The sequence below is a fragment of the Ursus americanus genome, chromosome 5 (genome assembly GCF_024610735.1).
Source record: "Ursus americanus isolate L20-20 chromosome 5, mUrsAme1.1.p, whole genome shotgun sequence".
NCBI classification, from domain to species: domain Eukaryota; kingdom Metazoa; phylum Chordata; class Mammalia; order Carnivora; family Ursidae; genus Ursus; species Ursus americanus.
In genome coordinates, this window is record NC_142131.1 from 50,850,403 (window position 1) to 50,872,334 (window position 21,932).

Below are 21,932 nucleotides of genomic sequence, written 5' to 3' on the forward strand. Positions count from 1 at the left end.
AGAACACCTGCATGGATGGCAGCCCACAACTGCCCCTTCGCCTCTATGTGCACACAGCTACTCTCAGCCAGAGGTGGGGTAGCTTTCCCACCTCTTCACCTCTTCAATCTGGCTGGCCTGGTGACTTGCTTTGACCAACAGAATGTGGCTGAAGCAACACTCTGGCTATTCCAGGCAGACGCCTTAGGAGGCCTTGTGGCTTCTGTGTTTGCCCCCTTGGAAGTCTGGCCCAGACTATCAAGTGAAGAGGGATCCCATGGAGATAGGCCACAGAGAAGGGGATCGAGGTGTCCCAGCTGACAGCTAGTACCAAGGTTCCAGACATGTGGATTAAGGCCATCTTGGATCATCCAGCTGCAGTAAGACCTCCCCAGCAGATACCATATGGGACACACAGAAGTCCTCCCCAAATTTCTGACCCAAAGAATTGAGAGAGGAGAAAAAAAAATCCTTGCTGTTTTAAGTCACTAGGTTTGCAGATGATCTGTTATGCAGGAATAGGTAACTACAACACGCATCTTAAGGTTCTCTGTGTCTCTGAGTGGCTCCAGTGGCTAGATGCCTGGGCTGCTATACCCTCTTTTGGGTACTGTCTTCTATTAGTTCTATCTACTATTACTATACTTCTATTACCTTATTTTATTCCAAGGGACCAAGTAGACACCTTCTACAAAATGTTCTTAACAACATGAGAGAGTATTACACCAGACATTGTGGGGGACATACATTTAAGACCTGTATTCAGGGTTGTTTCAAGCAAGAGGGCATATATTATCACACGCTTCTTGTTGGTGGACAGGATGAAAAGATGCTGTTGGAAAGCATTTCTTCAAGTGGGGTTTCAGAATTTTGTCCAACTTACGACACTAAAGTTAGAAAAGTAATCACTCATGGACATTTGTGTATGTGTGTGCATATTTCCAGAAAATTATGGCCAAGCCTAAGGGAATGCTCATTAAATATTAACTAAGATCTTAATAGTGTGAATTTTAAAGAACAAGTCTCTGACAATATTCATCTGAGGACACAAGAGTACTCTGGATTTGATGACTACAGTTCAGTTCTTTCGGGAGGAAATTTATCCAAAGCCTCGTCTCCAGGAAGCCAGGGGCCAGAGCACGGCCCTGGATGCTTAGGATTCCTATTAGGTGAACTTCATAGGCTCCTTTTGGAGCCTAATGCAGGAACTGTTCATTTTATACCAGACCAGACCTAAAGCTATATTTAAAAAAGGAGTCTAGTTGCCTTATTCTAAGTGTTTTTACCAGAAAGGCAAACCTGATGAATGTGAAGGACTTTCTCCCCAGAAGAATGAACATATCCAGGTCTTGTAAACTTTGGCCCATCATGGACCCCAGATTAAAAACCTCTATCAAGGTGGTACACTAGGCTCCTTCAGGACTGGGGACAGGCACTCTGGGGCACTCTTCATCCCAGAAATGTTTTTACTCATACTCTTTCATCACTGTCTCCCACAGAAACATAAACCCTCAGTGTGATTCATCCCACTCTCTGGCAAAGACTAATGAAAAGGAACATATAATGAAGCACTGTAATACTCTTAATACTGTATGTACCTTAACAAATACACAGCAGAGAGTAACATAATTTATAACCCACCAAACCAGATGAGTATTTTCCACCAGTTCTTGCCCATATACTTACAGGCCTGGCCATGCACTTCGTATTTCATTTCTATTTCTGTACTTTGTGCCCTCGGCAGGATGGCTGCTTGTTTACGCAAGTTTCAATATTGTTATTAGCACTTTCTGGTCCTTTTTTATATCATGCTACTTTTGAATTTGCTTGCTGGCTTTGAAAGCCCAAAGACACCAAAAAGAGTTGTAGTTCAAAAATCACTGGACACTGCTGTTATAGACTTAAATACGGCCCTGTGGGGAGATGGAACATTATCACACTGCTCATTCTTTGCTTATCTCTCTCAACACTTAATATTTTATTCAAGAAAAGACCAAATTACAAAAAGTATTATTTTGGGAGAGGGGGACCCGTGGCATTCAGAAATGGGCTTGAGCTCTATTTTCAGAGCATTCTGTTGAGACTGCTAAAAACAATGGTTTACAGTTATTAAACCTTACTTCACGCCAGATTCTTGGCTAAGTCCTTTAATATCATACCTTATTTAATCCTCAGAGAAAACCGACTGAAAGAATGTGGCAAACTGGCTAGCTGGCCATCAAACTTGCTTCCCCTTGCTCTGAGCACACAATTAGCTTGCTTTCTCAGCCTCCCTTACAGTTAGATGTTGCCATGTGACTGACTTCTGACCAATGGAATGTGGAAGAAAATAAGAAAGCATCCTCTGCATTTAGTCCATACAACCTTACCCAGTCTTCCAGACTCTCTCATTTCCCCCAACTGGTTGATGACAGAGATCTGCAGAGCAGAAGGCAGATGGAAGGCACCTGGTTGCTTAATTGCCACAGAGGATACCACCTTAGTAATACCCACAGAGAACTCTTTTCTGAGCAAGAGATAAACTTCTATCCTCCTGAGTCACTGATATTTGGGGGTTATTTGTTCCAGCAGTTAGACTGTACTGAAAGTACTTTTATGAGCACAGAGAGGTTAAGTAATCTGTTCATGGTCACATAACTAGAAAGAGGTGGCAGATTTGAATCCAGATGGTTTGTCTTTAGAAACCATTTTTTAAAAAATATTTTATTTATTTATTTGACAGACAGAGAGAGAGAGCACGCGCACGCGCAAGCGCACACGCTGGGGGAGTGACAGGCAGAGGGAGAAACAGGCTCCCTTGCTGAGCAGGGAGCCCAACACAGGGCTCGATCCCAGGACCCTAGGATCACGACCTGAGCCAAAGGCAGACAATTAACTAACTGAGCCACTGAGGCGCCCCTAGAAACCATTTTTAACTGCTATTCAATTAATTCCCTTTTCACAAGTTCATTTTTCTCATATATCATATAAAGTTTACTTATACCTGAGATTTAACTATATTTGAGGGAGGTGGCTGGACGGAGATCTAAAATTTGGAATAGAGACAAGAGAACTTCTTCAAATAAATAATTTTATTTCCTACCTCTTAATTAACCATGTAAAAGGGGGGCCATGCCACTTAAACAACTCGCAGGATACTTGTTACTTTGTGAAGTTTATATTCAGAGGTTCTTTAGTAGTTCTTAATGCTCCACAACAAATTACCTTGAAAACTTAGTGGCTTAAAACATTTAGTGTCTCTCCCAGTTTTTATGAGTCAGGAAATCAGGAGGGGCTTAGCTCATTGGTCTCTTATGAGGTTGTACACAAGATGTCCATTGGGGCTGCATCATCGGAAGGACTGACCAGGACTAAAGGATTGACATCCAAAGTGTCTCGTTCACATAGCAGCCCAATTGGTCTGCTTGTTGGCAGGAAGCCTCACCTCCCCACAGGGTTGTGTGACTGCTGTCACAACATGGTGGCTTGCTTCCCCCAGGGTGTGCAAGTCCAGAAGCCAAAGCAAATGCTGCGAGTTCTTATTTGATCAGTCTCCAGAGTCACTCTACATTAGTTTTGCAATTTCCTATTAATCACATTGGGATTGATATTGGGTTCCCCCATTCAGAGAGGGGACTACACAGAGCAGTGAATACCAGAGACAAAGGGTCACTTGGAGCCATCTTGGAAGCCAGATACCACAAGAGCCCATTTGTTCATCCAACACATATGTACCGAGCGCCTACTGAGGACCTGGGGACAAAGTAGTGGACAAAACAGACAAAAGTCCCTGCATGCAAGAAGCATAGGTCATAGTGGAGGTCAGAAAGGCAACATGTTTAATCGGTAGGCAAATTATGTACTACATTAGGAAGCACCAAGTGCTATGGAGATATAAAACAGTATCAGGGAGAAGGGCAATGCTGCAGTTGGGAATACATCCAATTTTAAACAAAGAGATCTAGGTAGGCCTCATTTAGAAGGCCTAAAGGAAGTGAGGAAGTATGCCATAAAGTTCCGTGGAGGAAGACTGTTCCAAGTACGGGGAAAAGCAACTGCAAAGGCCTTGAGGTGAGCACGTTGTGATGCGTAACAAACAGTCAAGGCGGCCATAGGAGTGAACTAAAAGAGAAGGCCGTAGAGGAGATGAGTTAAGTAACACAGGTAAGAGCAGAGCCTGTGTAGGACCTTCCAGGCTCTTATAAGGGCTTTGAATGCCGTGAAATGGGAAGTCACTGGAAGGTAATTAGCAGACGAATGATAATGATATGATTTGACTTAGCTCTTAAAAAATCTCACTCTGGTGGCTGTTATCAAAATAGGCCAAGGGTAGGAGAAGGGAACAAATGAGGATGCTGTTGTAAATAGCAAGACAAGAGATGATGATGGCTTATATTAGAGTATTATCAGTGCAGACAAGTGATTAGAAGTGGTCTAATTACCAATTGATTTTGCAGGTTATCTAGCACAATTAAATCACCGTTCTAGGTAGAGTTTTCATTTAGGAGGGGCAGCATTTTTTAAATTACTTTTTATTATATCCCAGCACTATGGCTGTCAAGTGGTGTTCTAGGGGACCCTACAAGTTCTGAGAAGCTTCTTAAGGATGTGCTACTAGGAACTAAGGTTGGGACAAATGTATAAAACTTCAGGCCCTCACCCAAGTTTTTTAAGAGCAGCTCTGTGTTGACATACTTCATTATGTGGGATGAGAGAGACCTTTTACAGAAAGACCAGAAACTCCAGTGCCCTAAAAGAAAAGACAGACTCCTCCCAACAGACACACAGTATGAAAAAATACACCATTTAGAGAACTGGAGGGTAAACTACAGATTAGGAAAAATATTTGCATTATAGATTAAAAAAGCTTACTCTCCCTAATATAGAGGAAAAAACTTCACATTCATGAGAAGACAACCATGTAAAAAATGGGTAAGGGGCGTTTTCTAAAGGAGGCTCAAAAGAATGCCTCCTTCATTGGATTGTTATGAGGATGGAGTGACAACCCATTTAAAGTGCTTGGCACAGTTCTCAGTACAGAAGAAATGCTCAACCAATGCTGCCCCCCACAACCGCTACCATAACCACCACTGCTCTCCCCTACTCTCCATTTGGCCACAGCTGCATGACAAGATGATGACCGTCACCAACATCACCACCATCAGCAGCAGCTTCAGCAGCACCATGGTGTAAGAGCCATTTGCAATGGGAACCTGCATCAACCCTGAATGCCATTTCCAACTCAGGGTCCCACCAAAGAAAATTCTTCACTCACAGTGACCAATGATATATTACCTTTTCATGATTTTCTATTAGGATCTCAATAACAATGTTCTGAAACTTGATATCCATGATGGCTGCTACTGTTTCTTCTTGAGGACGCAGCAGAGTGGGTCCAAACACCACGCCGAGGTTTGCCACTGTCATCAAATTCTGCTTGTGGTTGTTAGCAACACTGGGGGGAAGGAAAAGAAAAGACATAAATAAGAGAAAGACAATACAAATAGATAGTTGACTTCCCCGTGCCTTCCCTATCTTCAGACTCCTCATCTGATAGAAGCCAGACTCTGGGACATCTTAGGATGGCTTCGAGTCCTAGGAGAGATTACGTGTATTTTTGTCCCCCAGAGCTTTGAGAAATCTTCAGTGTTCTGGCTATTTTGCTCGTCCAGGACATGACACTCCTTTACCCAATTCTGTTTGGCCTACCAACCACCAACCAACCAAACAATCAACCAACCAAAGCAGCTGCTCTCCAAAATGTGAAACTTTGCACATCTGAATACCTGCTCTGCAAATCCAGCTAACTGTTCATCTCTTTTGGTTATGGCTTTTATACTTGGCTGCTGCTTAAACCACTGTGATCTTTAGCATTTTCTCTAGTGCAAATATAAAAACTCTTGATGGCTTTAATACATTTGCAAATACAGGCATGAAACAGACCTAATTTTTAAGATGAATAGATCTTAGGAAATTCAGCACTTTAGGCTCAGAGTACTAAATCCCATCACATTAAACATGTGGCTTATATTAAGCGAAACATGTGGCATAAACAGAAATAAAAATGTACTACTGTGTATCCATGTGTATGGTTGTGTTTATACTGTCACTTATACTCAAAGTGTAAGGAACACACAGGGTCAGCAGTAGCTGGGTCTAAGTAATCTCCTAAATACATATACATATTTTTGGGCAAATACTACTCAAACCATACATCTGATCTTCAAGCCCCGGCCACCGTGACCTAGCCATAAAACTTAATTGTTCATTTGCTGGCCCTGTGTTTAAAAATATACAAATGATCTACTGACAACAAATAAGTTAAAAGGTAAACCCAATTTAGTATTGTTAAGAAAATATTAAGGGCTTCCCTAAATCACCTGTTAGAAAAAGAAAACTATTCATTACTAGAAACTAGAGAGAAACTGGACAGAGATAGCAGTTTGCACAGACACACCTCCCTAGCATTTAGTGCTATTTATACAGAGTATTTTTTCACACAATTCTATAAATGCCTGCACTGTTTCTCTTGACTACTTCTATTTTGTAGGAGGAGAAGACGTTCTACTGCCTTAAGCACTGGTTGTGAAACTGAGCCTTCACTGAAATTACTACATCAACCAATTTTATCAGCAGATGTGGACTCTTCCATAATTTTCTAGGGCTAAAAGTCTAATGTCATAAAAACTTTCTCCTCTGAAAGGGGCAGGAAGTGGTTAGGTCTGTGAAACTTTTAACTGTGGAGCCAGCCAGGTACTAAGAGAATGCGCTTTTTGACTGCTAAGCAAGAAGAGTTGCCACTGACATACTGGCCTGTTTCTGGTCCACATAAAAATATTTTACAAACATTTCTTGAGTTCTAGTGGAAGGTCTTGATTTTACTTACATAGCTTCCCATCTACCCAGAGCAGTACTGCGTTTCTGAAAGTATTAATGCAGAGGGTCAAGTTCTAACCTGGCAAGGGGGAAAGACTTTGGTTCTGTAACTCAGTCAATCAGCAAGTGTGCCCATTTACAAGCTGCTTGTAACATCACTCCTTTCATCGTGGGCTCCTGTGTGCAGGAAGTGAATTCCCTGCCCTTATACTTCCCCGTCCCGAATGAGCAAAGTCATTAGACTTATCCCTCTGGCCACAAAAGTCCCTTGTGCAAATGAGTCAACAAGCTATTTATGCATGAAAGTACTTTTAAATTGGAGACCAATATAAAAACATATGGCTTGGATGATGATCACTTTTTACCATCAACACTATATCTGACTAAACCAACAGCCTCCCAACTAGGATCCCTGACAAGCATCTCTAGGGTCATCCTGATTGTCTATAACTCAGTCTTGATCAAGTCATTCCTCTGCTGACAACCACAATGGCCTCAAACCTTACTGGGTTGTTGGGAGAGAACACAATGACACTGCGTGTGTGAAGTGCTTAGCAGTGCTGCTATTGTTTGACTGTTCTGATAATGATTATAAGCCCTTGGTGGGGTGCATTGTCTTTAATGTAAAGCCCGGACTCTAGTGAAGTAATACACCTTTTTCCAACTCACCTCTAAGCCCTCCTCTACCACCTCCCAGCTCTGAGTCCCTGGACAAGCAACTCAATGTCGAAGCTTTGGGCTCATCTTTGAAGGGGAGGGGAGGTGAATAATACGTCTACTTCATGAGGTGGTTGTGCAGATTAAATATGGTAATGTGTGGAAAACATAGTGATTATTATTATAATTTACTACCCATCCTCTTCCCACTTTCACGCCTATCTGCCTTTGTCATTCCACTGCCTAGAATGTTCTCTTACTCTTCTCAAATGGCCCTCTTCCTTTCTGCAGTCTCTGTCCAGTCTTTCCCCAATCCTCTTTCTCTCAATGAAGGCAGAAGTATTATCTTTATTACATGTTAGTAATGTCTCTCCACTGCCTTAGGATAGAGACTGTGCTTATTTTAGGTGGTAACACCAGCACTGAGCACAGTGCCTGGCCCAGGAGAAGTCCAACGAATGTTCATGAGATGTTAAATGGGATATGTCTGGGTAGGCATAAAACAACTGCTCCCAATCCAGCTACTTACTCATAAAAACTCCAATTATTATTGATGATTTTTTGGGGGGAATATATCGCAATCATTCCAACCTCCCTTTCCAAATCTGGAGTTGTGTTTCATTTCTCAGATTTAATTAATGAATAACAATTACTCTAATTCGCAGGCCCCAATGCCCAAAGGCATTGGGAAAAAAGGTACAGTAATTCTAAATAAGCAACTCTGAATATAAATAGGCTTGAGGCCACTACCCAACAAAATTAATTTCCTTTTTAACAATCTATTTTATTTTAGAACTTAAAAAATACATTGATCTAAGGGTTATGAAACTTTTTGGGGGGGAAGTTGTAACTTTTGTAACTAACTACCATTATCTTTTGGCATACTGAAGTAATAAATTAATCTGTCACTTGATTATTACTGCTCACAAGTTCATATGGCTATGTTCATTACTCTAGAATGAATTATTAATGGCTTGAGATCTCTATGTATCCTGGGGAGAGAGGCATAGACCTCAGCCTCTACTGGCACCAGCCATCTATTATAGCTTGACAAATTTACAGATGTGTGGGAGGCAGGCTGGCAGAGCACCGGGAAGGCTGGTCCAGCAGAGGCCACGGGACTCATTCATTAGTGAGGTCTGTAAAACACCAAGAGCCTGCTTTCTGGGTTGGTAATTGAGCTGCTTGAGCTCTTCCTCACGTAGTCCAGAATGTCATGTTGAGTCTTGACTTAAAATCCATACACAAAAGTTACGTGTGCATTGCACATTCCACTGAAGGAGTCTTTCACATGCCTTTCAGATCCCTAGGTCTACATGGATTTTTTTCTGTGGTGCCTTCTGCAAGAACTGCCACTTCTATAGACGTCCTTTACAGGTTGCAGAAACACAGTTACACATGTGATTTCAACCTGGAGGAGACCCAGTTCCTTTTGTGACCACTGAGTTTGCTATATGAGCTGAAAGCAGTGCATCTCCTTGAGAGCATGCCTTCAGGGCAGTTGTTGGGGGATTGGCACCCCATGTTCCCAGCAGTTTCCTCATGAAATGCGATTAATGAGGAAAAAGCATGTTCCAAGGAAAATGGCCTTGGCAGAGGGGCCTCTTGCACCTTTGTGTAAGGGGAAATGTGTGGGGACTCTGGATTGGTCTGATGACCTTTGAGGGGCGGAAGGAGGTAAATCATTTCCAGATGAGGATGATGGTGGGGAGGGTTATGAGAGGAGGAGAGAGAAGTCAACCCCTTTAGGGCGTGTAATGCCTTGCGCCTGTGCTGTCATAGAGATCACATCTGTTTTCCTGTTGTTTAAATGAGAGCCATGACTCTGAAAGTGCTAAGCAGTGCTTTATAACCACAGACTGGTCCTGATGTCTGCCAACAAAACATAAGCCTATTGCTGGCTCTGCAAACAGCTTCCATCTTGAGGCCTGGAGTGCCGTAAGAAGGAAGGAGTGTCAAGGCTAAGTCCTGGCTCCACTGGACAATGTGGTGACAGGTTAGGACTCCCTACAATGGACTGCATGGCTGGGATAGCAGCACAGCGACACTGACCTGCCATGCTGTGCTTCAGGTTCCAGGGTTAAATAATCATCCTAATTTACACCTGCAGGGTGTTTTAGAGTTTCTAAGGAGCTCTGCAACTACATTTTATGTTTATTCGACTTTCATGATATCTCAAGAACACAGTAGCTCTGAAACTTTCTGACAATGTTCTATGGGAGGGAATACATTTTCCTATGTAACACTTCACTAGGACGTGCATACATATATGTACATAAACAGAAAGACACACACACACAAACCAGAAACGAAAATTTCAGGAATAGTAAGGGTGATGAATGTTGATATTTTCTATTCTAGTCCATCCTAATTCAATTTCACACACCCCTAATGTGCCATGACTTAAAATTTGAAAAGTGCTATTCTATTGGTATAGAGCACAAATATTACCTCCAGTTTACAAATATGGAAAAAAATGGCTAAAGGAGACAGTAAAGCACAGTAAGCACAGTGGCTGGAGTCAGACAGATATTCCCAGCTGGAAGACAGCAGACAAATCACTTGGCATCTCTAAACCTGTTTTTTCACCTGTAAAACAGGAGCAGTAATACCTACCTCATAAGGTTTTAAGGCTGATTAGGTAAGATTAGGTGAATAAATCTCTTGGCCTGAAATAACGGCGTAGTAACACAGCTGCCATTGTTCATGGTGGCAGTCAAGGCAGTGGTGATGGTAATGGCAGAAGAAGCAGCAACTGCCTATTTAAAGTCACCATGTTTGTTGCTATCACTTGGTATCCTGCATAGGAACCTTGAGGGGCCCGATTCTACCTGGGGCAAAGGGCCCTCACTCCTCCACCTATATTTTCAGGACTTCTGTTAACCTACATCTTTGTATTTCTCCTCCTATTATTCTTTTGTTTTTCTTTCTTCATTTTTAAAAATAACAAAATATTTCAAAACTATAGAAAACTTCAGAACACAGTATTACTTATTTCTCATCACTTCCCTCTAAGTACGTCTGGCATGACAGACTGGGATTCTTACAGCCAAGAGCAAACCCACCAAGCTCACTCTCCTCACTCCTTCAGGAGCACCACTTTGTCCCTGGCCTGCCTAGCTAGTCCACCCCATCCAAAGCCCACCTCCCTGCAAAGCCTGGCTCCAGACATTCCCCTGCCTAGAGGCCACTCAGAGGTCGTTCCTCTAAATGATTATGCTCACAGTCATTTCATGGGACATTTCTACACCAACTGTCCCCCCTCTCATGAGCGTCCCTAGACTGGGGGCTAGATCACGATTTGAAGGGCATCCTCTGGAGTATACAGGCAGGCAGTACCAGGCAGGTCCCAGGTTACCTATTTTGAAAGTGGTTGGGTAGGTGAGCACTGAAGCTATAATCAGTATCACTGTTCTCTCTACTACCATCCAGGGACAGAGAAACTCCAAGCTGTGGGGCCAAGAAGGGTGAGCTAGAGTTGAAGCTATTGGAACTATATTTTTTTTGTGGCTAATTTTCAGGATTGGTAATGGGGTTCCTTTCAACACCTTCAAATTCATCCTTAGTCTATAATGGGGAGTGATGAGGCGAATCCCCACCTCCAGTGGCTACATATTTTCTAGTAAGTCAGTCTGTGTGTGTGTGTTTCCTGGATACAACCAGGACTTGGGAAGACTAGACCAGTCTAAATAGTGCTGGGGAGGCCTGTGCCAAGGAAACCCATCAGAGCCATAAATACAGCTTTGCTGGGCTGCCCCAATGGCTGGCACCAGAAATAGAGTTTAAAATAAATTGTTCTGTGTATTGACTGGGGTCATGCTCACCAGTCGTATTCCATATCCTTCTGGGAATGGTCATCCAGTGAGAAGCCATACTTAAAGCTTTGAACAATTCAGTTAGTGCTTATGGTGGCTATAATCTTCAAGAAAACACTTTGAGGCAGGTAGGTAAGGCTATAACTGCCATTTTACAGATGATGAAACTAAGGTGCTGGGAAGTTAAGTAATCTGCCTGAGGCCACAAGGCCCACTAAGGGCAGTGCCAGGAGAGGAAGCCCATATTACCATGGCACTTTGCTGTTCTCCCACCACTTAGGGTCAGTTCAGCCTAGGCTAAAAGAGGCAAACTTTTCCTTAGAAATTCCAACCAAAAATGAATACACAGAGCAGTTACATGTTTGAGCCTGTGGTGAATAAAGTATTGGATATAACAAAAAAACAAATGCTGCTCCTACATTTACCACCCAAATCACTAAATTAGAAGAAGCGGGAGGGGCGCCTGGGTGGCACAGCGGTTAAGTGCCTGCCTTCAGCTCAGGGCGTGATCCCGGCGTTATGGGATCGAGCCCCACATCAGGCTCCTCCGCTATGAGCCTGCTTCTTCCTCTCCCACTCCCCCTGCTTGTGTTCCCTCTCTCGCTGGCTGTCTCTCTGTCAAATAAATGAATAAAATCTTAAAAAAAAAAAAAAGAAGGGGGAAAAAACCCCAAAAACTCAGGAGAAAAAGTGTTTATGCCTCTGAGAGTGATAGTGGACTAACCACTGTTTCTTCTCCCTTCCTGCAGTGAAAATGGCTGCACACCTGACACAATCACGGAAATGGGGGAAGACCCCCCAAATTTGAGGGCATTCCATTTGTAGTTGGCTGGCACAGAGAGCTGCTTCCAATGATGAAAGAGTATCAACACTGTAAGACTGAGAGAGAAGAGCAAATTGAAAGAAAAACAGGAGGAGTGGCTGGAAGGATAGTTTCCCAACTGCACCGCCACCTACCCCAAAGACAATTATGGCCATACGTCCATCCATCCAGGCTGTACTGCTTTCATCCAAAGTCTCAAAGCTGTGGGAATAACTACCAATGTCTTCCCTGCTTTTGGTGAAATGTATAAACAACATTTCAACGGGTGAACCTCATTGCTAAGGTGTTAAGTACTGCCCGGTTTTATATATGTCAACTCCAACACCCTCACACTTGGTGCTACTAACTCTTCACGCAAAAGAAAAAGAGTGTGCAACCAGCTCTATTTCCACTCTGGTTTCCTCCAATGCAACCCTACTACCTGTTTAAAACCCACCAAAGGCTTCTATTTTTAATTTCAAGATGGAAACCCCTGGCATGGCCTGCAAGATCCTGCAATGGCCCACCTAACCTTTCCAGGCCCTTCCTTCTCTACCATGCTCCCTTTGCTCATTAATCTCTGGGCTAAAAATCTCTTTAGGACCGGGTGCCTTCCTTAATCATGCGGATTCCTTCACCAGAGAAGCTCTCCCGCCCCTCTTGATCTGGCTCTTTCCTACTTATCACTCTCACTTCCTCAGAGAGGTCTTTCTAGACACTCTGTACTAGGCCAGGTATCTTGTTACAATACTAATTCCTCAATTCTCCTTCCTGGCACTTACTGAATTAGGTCATCATTCACAGAATTGTCATTGTCTATCTCCCCCGCTGATTCCAAGAGAAAAGAGATTGTATTAACCTCCCTCAATGCCACACCCCCCGGGGCCTAGAACAGGGTTTGTCCATTATTAGATATTGAGGGGAGAAAAAAGGGATATGTACATGCTTTGGGAGGCCACCTTCATCTAAGGGTATCAAGGCTCAGCTGCACTAAATGTCTCGCTTAAACGTACATGTAACCTATTGGGGTCTTAGAGTCTTTGCCAAGCTGGGGATAGATGTTGGGGGAGTAGCCACAGCAGCTGACCCTGACAGTGAAGGCACGTTACAAACCACGTGGCTCTCCTTGGCCACACTGCTAATCTGGAAGGTATGAAAGCCATAAAATATTCACAGGGTATGATTATCATTATTACATGCATTACCTATTATGCATTATATAATATACCATAAGCTCCCAATATTATATTAATATACTTACGAAACCTTCTGGGATCGTGTCTCCTGTGTCTTTTTCTTTTGTCATCCCTTCCTGAAAACCTTCTGTACTTCCTGCCTATCTCCAATTATATTAAAATTGTTAACAATTGTTAAGAGCAACTCAGCACTTACTCTAAGTCAGGAATGAAGCACTCCATCAATTATCTCATTTGATCTTTACAATAACTCTACAAGGTACCTTCTACTACTATCTTGCATGAAGAAACTAATGCTCAGAAAACTCAGCAATTTGTCCAGAGCCATGTATCAAATAAGCGGTAGAGACGGAAATTGAAGCCAGGGAGCCTACAGTTTGATTCCAGAGCTACTGCTCTTACATGCTGTGGGACAGTGCAGTGTGTGTGTGTGTGTGTGTCTTGTGTGTACAAGCACATGTGAGACAGATTAGATACAGTGTACAGGCCACCGTTTTGTCCCACGTGCCTCTCCTGTTTTCTACAAAGCTAAGTGAAATAAGTCAAGCAGAGAAAGACAATTATCGTATGGTTTCACTCATTTGTGGAACATAAGGAATAGCAGGGAGATCGTTAGAAGGAAGGGAAAAATGAAGGGGGAAAAAACAGAGGGGGAATGAACCACGACAGACTATGGACTCTGAGAAACAAACTGAGGGTTTTAGAGGGGAGGAGGGTGGGGGGATGGGCAAGCCCGGTGATGGGTATTAAGGAGGGCACGTGTTGCATGGAGCACAGGGTGTTATACACAAACAATGAATCATGGAACACTACCAAAAAAAAAAAAAAAAAAAGCCTAACGTTAAAGAGATCATGGGTAAAAGAAGAACCTGATTATTTTTAAAAGGCTGTTTGGAAGGCAAACAAGAATCCCAGGTTCATCAGTGCCCATCAACATCATAAAAACTCAACTTTTTTATGGGTAGAAAACAATCTGGGTCATGGGAATTATTGGCTGCCTTCAGAACAGGCTGGGTTTCGTTAAGAATGAGAATTGTACTTTTGCTAAGCTGCCTCATTTTCTGAAAATAGTCACATTCGTTTAAAGACTAACAACAGGCCAATTTGAGCTCTATTTGCCCTACACTATTTCAGCCACTTGGTAGTTGAATAGTCTTATGCACAAAGAAGGCACATGCTTTCCATTCAGGCATTAACTGGTGAGCTTTCCCCTCTCTGGTCATGGTCAGTTCAGGTTCTAGCCTGTAGCTGTATTCTAGAATTCAGTTCACATGCCTGGATGGGGAAGAACAGCACTCATATTAAAAAAAAAAAAAAGAAAAAAAAAAACCTTACAGAGAAGCTGGCCCACAAAACCCTTCTTCCTGGAAAATTACTTAACTATTTCAAATTGTATAACAATTTGAAACATTCTCAAGTCCAATGGAATTATCATTTTCAAAGCATTTTACAGTTTCTAAGGTCCTTTCGCATTCATTACCGATGATTTATTTATTTTGAAGCTTATGTTCTCCGATCGAGAGAGAGATGCCAGAACATAAATAGAGGAAGTTCAAAAGTTGCCTCTGTGCAACTTTTAAATGGCACCAAGTGCTGCAAATACATCAGTTCCTGTTGGCGGCAACACCTTCCTTCAGTGGCTCAGCCTATCACCTTTAGGTGCAAAAAGTCAGGTCACAGAGAAGTTGCCTAAGGACTTTCTATCCAAGGAAAGAGGTACAAGGTGACCCAGAACAGAGGCCAATAGTGCACCATGTATTTTTCAATGATCAAATATTTTCAAGTGTCCATTATGTGCCAGAGAGTGCTTTAAGTGCTAGGGATAGAGCAGTGAACAAAACAGACACTTTCCCAAATTTCCTGCTGTAAGAAGCTTACAGACAAAAAGCTGGGGTAGGACAGACAATAAGCAAATAAAATACATGGTGGAAAGGGAGGACTTAGGGACTATTAGCAATGTGAGACAGGGTGGTCAGGGAAGGTGTCACTGAAAAAGAGGCATGCATGAACAACCTGAAGGAGGGAAGAAAGCACGCCACACAAATCTTGCAAATCTCTGGGAAGAAAGCTACAAAGAACAAATAAAAGATGCAGATACCTTAGGTAGGAACATGTGTGGCATGCTGGCACTACCTAAGGAAAACCAGCATGCCTGCCACACTGTGAGCTCAGGCAAAAGTATTAGGGCAAGTCAGGCAATGGACTTGGGGGTGGCAAATCCTATAGGACTTTAAGAGCTTTGTTCTTGACTCAGTGAGATGAAAAGCAATGAGAAAATTCTGATCAGAGGGATAACGATAGTTGTCACCCCTCTCTGTAGACTCAGAAAGGTCTGAGTCTCAAATTCTACGGGATGTAAGAGACAGAACTTCGCAAACCAGCATAAAAACCCATTAAGAGAATTTAAGACCTGTAAAAACTAGAATACAGCACTTTTCCTATTTATTTGAGTAACTAAAATCTATCAGGCGCTGTGCCTTTGACCTATGTCTGTGTTAACATGGTAAGTCTGTGAGGTCGATCCACATTTTTCTCTTAGTCGTTGTGCTGACCTCCACTAGGAACTTGGCAGAAGAACAGAATGTTGAGCCAAACATGAAATGAAGGCCTAGAGTAACAGCCTCTATGTGCTAGTTCACCTGTTACCCAACTAACAGTCACCCACAAACAGCACCACTATTAAACATGTCATTATAAAGCCCACTGAATTCAACCATCTTTACCATCTTTAATTAATTAAAATAAATCGTAGTCTTCTGAAGCCAGATGCTTATCACTAGTCCCATTTTACAGATCAAAGGACAGTGACAAAAGGGGCTAAATCAAAGATTAAACAAATGGCGCTTTGCCATGTAGCTTAGCTCCAACCATAACAGTGGATGTGACGCTGAGCAGTCAAAACTCATGTCCCATGAAACGCAAACCTCATTTTTATGGGAAGGACCATACTCCTTCATGGAGGGCACACCAAGATTCCAAATCCACAGATGGGATTATGGGAGAGTTGCAGAGTAACAGACCAACAGACTGACAGAAAAAAAATATGCAGGCACATGACATACATATACCCTGGGTCATCTATCTCCTTTCATGGAGACATTTTAAATCAGGGAAACAACTCATCAGACATATTTTTGAAAAGGAGGGTACTTTCACCCCCAAAAAGGAAACAGACAGAAAACTGCATTCCTTACTGTGAGTCTGAGACAAACTGAGAGGCCAAGGTTGAAAGAGCTGGCTTCATTTTAAGGGCCCATGTACCAAAATGACTGAAATTTATAAGCCTATATGAGCTATCACAGAACTTTTGAATTCCATGTGGATATTCAGCTAAGAGAAAAAAAAATTATTTCAAGGTATCCTGAAGAGTTCAGGATACCTGGCTCTTCGTGTACAGGAATGCTTTCTGGAATGCTTTTCTGGAATGCTTTCACTTTTGTAGGCATCAAAGCCTGACACCTTAGCTGTTGTCACCTTGCTATGCTCAGCTCATCTGGGAAGGCGGGTGAAGACTGCCAAGTTGATGGCAGTGGAGACGGGGATGAGGAAGGCAGTGTAGGCTTAAGAAGCGCTTCAGGGTCACCACGGTGTACAGTTCCCAGTAGAAAAGTCATCAACAGCTGACTTTAGCAAACCAATCTGGATTGTGTATAAATCCCCAGAGATGAAAGAACTTAATGAACAACAGATCCTCAAGTAACTCCAAGCTCCTCACTGTAGCCCACGTGGTTGATGCTGCCTACCTCTCCAACTTGCTGTCATGCCTTTCTGCCCTCATTCACAGCTCCCAACCACCCGGGCTTCTGCATGTTCCTCAATGTACCACATCTGCTCCTCCCTACCATGTACTGAACACCTATAAGATGCCATGACTTCTAGGCACTGGGATATAGCAGTGAACCAGACTGACAAGACTCCTCCTTCAATATACTGGCACTGCATTCCAATTAGGAAGACCGAAAATACACAAGAACACAGTAAGAACGTCAGGCTCAGAAAGTGGTTAAGAAGAAATTAAACAGGGGTGCGTGATCAAAATTGGTGAGAAGGACCAAGTTAGGTGGGCTGGGGAAGGTCTCTCTCTAAGGGGAGACATGTGAGCAGTAAATGTACCGCTCAGTCTTGCAAACAGAAGGCTACCTTCCTAAAATTTACATAGCAGGAAGATAACTGTTGACAGGAGCCCGCCTTTGGTTGGGTTATGTAAAAAGCTATGTAATCATTAAACAGGACAGGAAACAAACAAAAGAGGAAGCCTTTAAAAAGATCATTTGTGTTTGGAAAACTTCAGGGGAGAAAAGAGCAAGGTTCAGGGAGTCCTGCTACTCTATGAAAGGTCAGGGTTCAGAGTTCACTATAAAAGTATCAGAAAAATCACTTGTACTTGCACTCACCCAAACAAATCTTTTCCATGAATTGGTATTGAAAGATTAAAAAACTGGTGTAAATAGCAAGTGGCTTCAACAAAGAATTAATGTATCCACTCTCTCCTGCCTCATAAAGCCCCGGGATAGGTGAAAGCTCTTTAGGCTCGGGACCCAGTGAGGACAGGCTGCCTACAGCTGTACCTGGGACATCAGAGGAAAGAGCATGCGGCCATGACTCAGGGGTGCGAACCACACTGCTCAGCCAAGCACAGGTAGCATTTCTGGACACATCGATCTATGCAATTCCCACGAGGACCACGGCAGTGCAAGGCTATGACATGTGACTACACATACACAAACCCACATGTGGGTGGCACACTCCCTTACACATGTATGACTCCCACAGGAGTGCCCCCAGGACACACACAGAGGGGTAGACCTATGAAACAAAATGCTTCTGTCTTCCTGAAGAAGAGTCAGTAAATGTCATCAGATGTCAGTTTGGTCCTTAGGGTAGCGGCCATTTTTAAATAGCTGTCCTTTATTTTTTCTCTTAGTGGCTGTCATTAGGGGAAAAAAACCTAACATACATGTTCTCCTTTTTTTTTTTCAGCATTACAAGTGAAAAGCATTCATCACAGAATAACTGAAAAAGATGGAAAAGCACAAAGAAAATAAAAATCACCCATAATTAGACCAATCAGAAATAACTGAATTTCATCCAATGTTTTAAGGTATAGATATTATGGCCTATGCTTTTCCTAGGCATACACACAGACACACCTATTTTAAAACAACCTGGAATCATACTGCATGTACATGGTTTTATAACCTGTTTTTACTGCTTTACCACGAACTTTTCAAATATCATCCATTGCCTCATTCAACATATTTGTGGTTGTATAGTATTCTACTATATGGATCTTTCATAATATATTTCAGAAATCCCCTATTAGACATTCAGATTGTTTTTCATATTTTGTTTCCGGTAGCACTTCAGTAAACCTATACACAAAAATAATGTTTTCATACAACTTTCTTTCTCTAGAATAAACTCACAGAAACAGAATTCCTGGATGAAAGGTATAAATACTTTTGATACGTATTACCACACTGTCACCCAGAAGATCTTTATCTACTTACATTCTCATCTAGAATGTTTCAGTATGCCTGTTTCTCTGGGCCCTAAGGCATTATTATTTTGAAGTTTTTAATAAGTAGTAAACAGTATTGTGCCTCTCTGGCTTCAAGTCGCATTTCTTTGATTATTAATGATATCGACCTTTTTCTAAATGTTTATTGATCCAGTGACTTTATTAAGGGCCCAGACATAATAATCAGTCTCTAGGCAAGCAGAACAAAAGTAACAGCAAATAATGATATACCAAACAAAGATGACCTCCTCTATTTTAAAAGATAAATATAGCTCTACATCTGTTAAAGTGTTCCTGTATTTATAATCCATATCTCTCATGAAATTTAATGGGGATGGAAAATATTACTGAGATATCAAACCCCTCTCTCTGAATCTGGGCAAGGGTAAATTTCTCTGGCTCAGTATTTGGTACAGGAGTATACTGGGGTCTACTTTAGAACCACAAATGAAGACAGCTGGAAAGGAAATGACATAATCCCCTCCTCACCTGGTTTGTAAGTTGCACGAAGGTAAACACCATATCTACCTTATTTATTAATGTATGCCCAGGACCTGGCAGAACTGATGCTTAATAAATATTTGTTAGAACTATTTTCAGACTGGTGGCCAAAGGACTTGAGGGGACCTGAACTTCAGTATATCTGCCCCACAGATTTCAAAATATCCCACCCATCCCAGTGAGTGCTGTGGTACTTCAGAGGCATCACAGAAATGTTTGTGGCTGCTAGAGTCCCTATAAGAATCATTTTAACGCCTCGATCTACTTCACAGGGACGTTTTAAGGACAAAGCGAGGAAGAGAGGTGAAAAAGGCTCTGAAAACTACCCAGTGCTATGCACAGCAGGATGGTGGTGGCGGTGATGATGCTGATGGTGAAGAGGAGGAGGAGGAAAAATTTAAACAGAAGGCTCAGAGAGGCAGAAATGATGAGGAGATGGCAGAGAATGGTGTCAGTGAAGTAGGCCTTGGTAAGAAATCAAGCTTTCGTGAGCAGTATACTGAGAGTCTGTCTGCCTCGAGCCTGGATGGGTAATTCAAGATGCACAGTGTAAGTGGGCTACAAAGTCCTAAAAACCAACTTTGAATTGCAGGCCTTGGCTGTGGGGCTCTTCTTTATTACTCAAGAGCTCTTCTTTATAGATTTTCTCTCTGTCTAGAGTGTTCTGCAGCTTCTCCAGGATGTGTGTCTGTATAGCCTTAGTTTTGCTTCTCCTTTTGAAAGGCGCTCTGACTGTTGAATCTGTTTCCTATCTCTCAATTTAAGGGGCAGCAGGAAGTCAGTGATTAGCAGAACTAAGCATTGTTGGGCAAGCTTTATTAGGCTCAGCCTTCTGAGCTGGGAGGCAACAAAATAAAATACCTATGATAAGAACTTGCTCTACAAAAGAGTCCCCCCTCCCCCCAAAAAAGCACCCATGGGGGCCACTACTGAGGACTGCAGGTGAAGATGAACCTCTGAAAGTGGCTGAGGTGGCGTTTCTAGGAAGACCTGACAGGGAAGACTCATGCTCTGTTAACTCCCAATTGAGAAGATTGGCATTTACCAGGAGGGAGCCCCATGCCTGAGCTGCATCAAGGAGAGAGAACAGGGTGGAAGAAGAAGGCTTGCATCTGCCTGCACGAAGTAGAGAGGTCTCCTCACTCAGGTGCCTAGTGGATCAGTTCTCTGTTATGGATAGAGGGGGGCTTAGAGGCCTGTGCCCTTGACTTACGGTTCTGCTGTCTCACAGCTCTCTACGCCACTCAGAAGCAAAACCAAACACCAAGCTACCCATCTATATATAACATAGAGTCTCAATTATGAAAAAAAGCAGTAATCACTAGAAAAAAGCCTGCTGGAGGCTACTGCTGCTCCTGGGTACTGCTCCACACTCTCCAGACTCCTGTGCTATCAGCGCCACCACAGCCTCCCCCTAAACTAGCACCTGTTGCCATGGTAGCTGCTTTCCCCCTCCCAGGAAGGGCACGCTCCAAGCCATTTTGAAAATAAAAAGCTTTTATGTTTCATGACCACCTTCCCTCCAGCTTCTCTCTCTGTCTTGTCCAGTTAAATTCTAGGTAGTGCACACAGCAGAAATTGAAATGTGGGCATTTCAATTACAGCACTGACAAAAAAAAAATTAATAATCTAGTTTCCAGACATAGGGGGATAGGAAACAACTGTTCAAAGCAACAGTGTGTGTGATTGAGTTAGGAAAAGAAAAAAAAAGAAAAGAAAAGAAAAGAAAAGTAATTAAAGAAAGACCTTCTCTGAAGCAGACTAGATCTGACCAGCACTGAAGCACTGTGTGGTCGGATGCTGAGGAAGACAAAGGGGGAGAAATCAGTAATGGTGATGGGTAATAACAAACAGTCCCCCCAAGGGGCTGACAGAACAATCCCCTCCTGTTAACAGAAACCAAAGGAAGGAGTAGGAACTATCTGGAGGCCCAACCAAACACGTATTTAAGCACTACTCTCCTGGAGAGAAATCGCGGGTGGTACGTAAGTCACAATTCTACATCATGGGACTTGTTGATATCTAACATGGAACACGAAATGAAAAATAATGAGAAAGAAATAAGGAATGTTATATCAGGACTGGAGCAATTTTCTGTATTGTCCTTATCTCTAAAAATGCATCCCCCTGCCAGCACTCATTCTCATTTTTTCTTAACTCTATTGCGATTGTCCACGGGTGAGGTGTCTTGAAACATGATTCACTCCCAGGGATGCTTTCTAAATGAGGTATAACTTCAGACCTCTATTGCAGTTCAGAAAAAGGAGGTACATGGATCAGTTCATATGCAGAAAGGAGAAGCAGAGGTCAAGTCTACAAGAAAAATGTAGAGATTTCATTTCCTGCCTTGGAAGCCAGTGGAGTTGCTAAGGCAATTGCCAAAGAGTGACTATTCTGGTTCTATGCGCAGACTTAGATAAGGCCTAAAATCAGAGGTGACAGTAAGTGAAATGAACAATGCTTAGCTATAAAATGCTACACCTAAAAGATACCAGTCTAAAACCACTTTCACAAAAGAGAAGTTCAAGGAGAAAAATGTTTGCATCATTCAACTCGTTCCTATGAGTATGAGGGCTGGAGGTGCCAAGGGCAAGGCTAGTGACAGG

The 21,932-nt window shown here is 42.5% G+C and overlaps 1 protein-coding gene across 6 annotated transcripts in view; it reads right to left on the reverse strand.

Moving 5' to 3' along the window:
- Nucleotides 1–21,932, reverse strand: part of ARHGAP26 (Rho GTPase activating protein 26) — a 414,027-nt gene that overhangs the window by 98,710 nt on the left and 293,385 nt on the right. For all 6 annotated transcript variants that reach the window (XM_045794390.2, XM_087862168.1, XM_045794392.2 and 3 more), the window contains one exon: nt 5,254–5,413. In XM_045794390.2, coding sequence (XP_045650346.1) covers nt 5,254–5,413 — 160 coding nt within the window. The remainder of the gene's footprint in view (nt 1–5,253; nt 5,414–21,932) is intronic.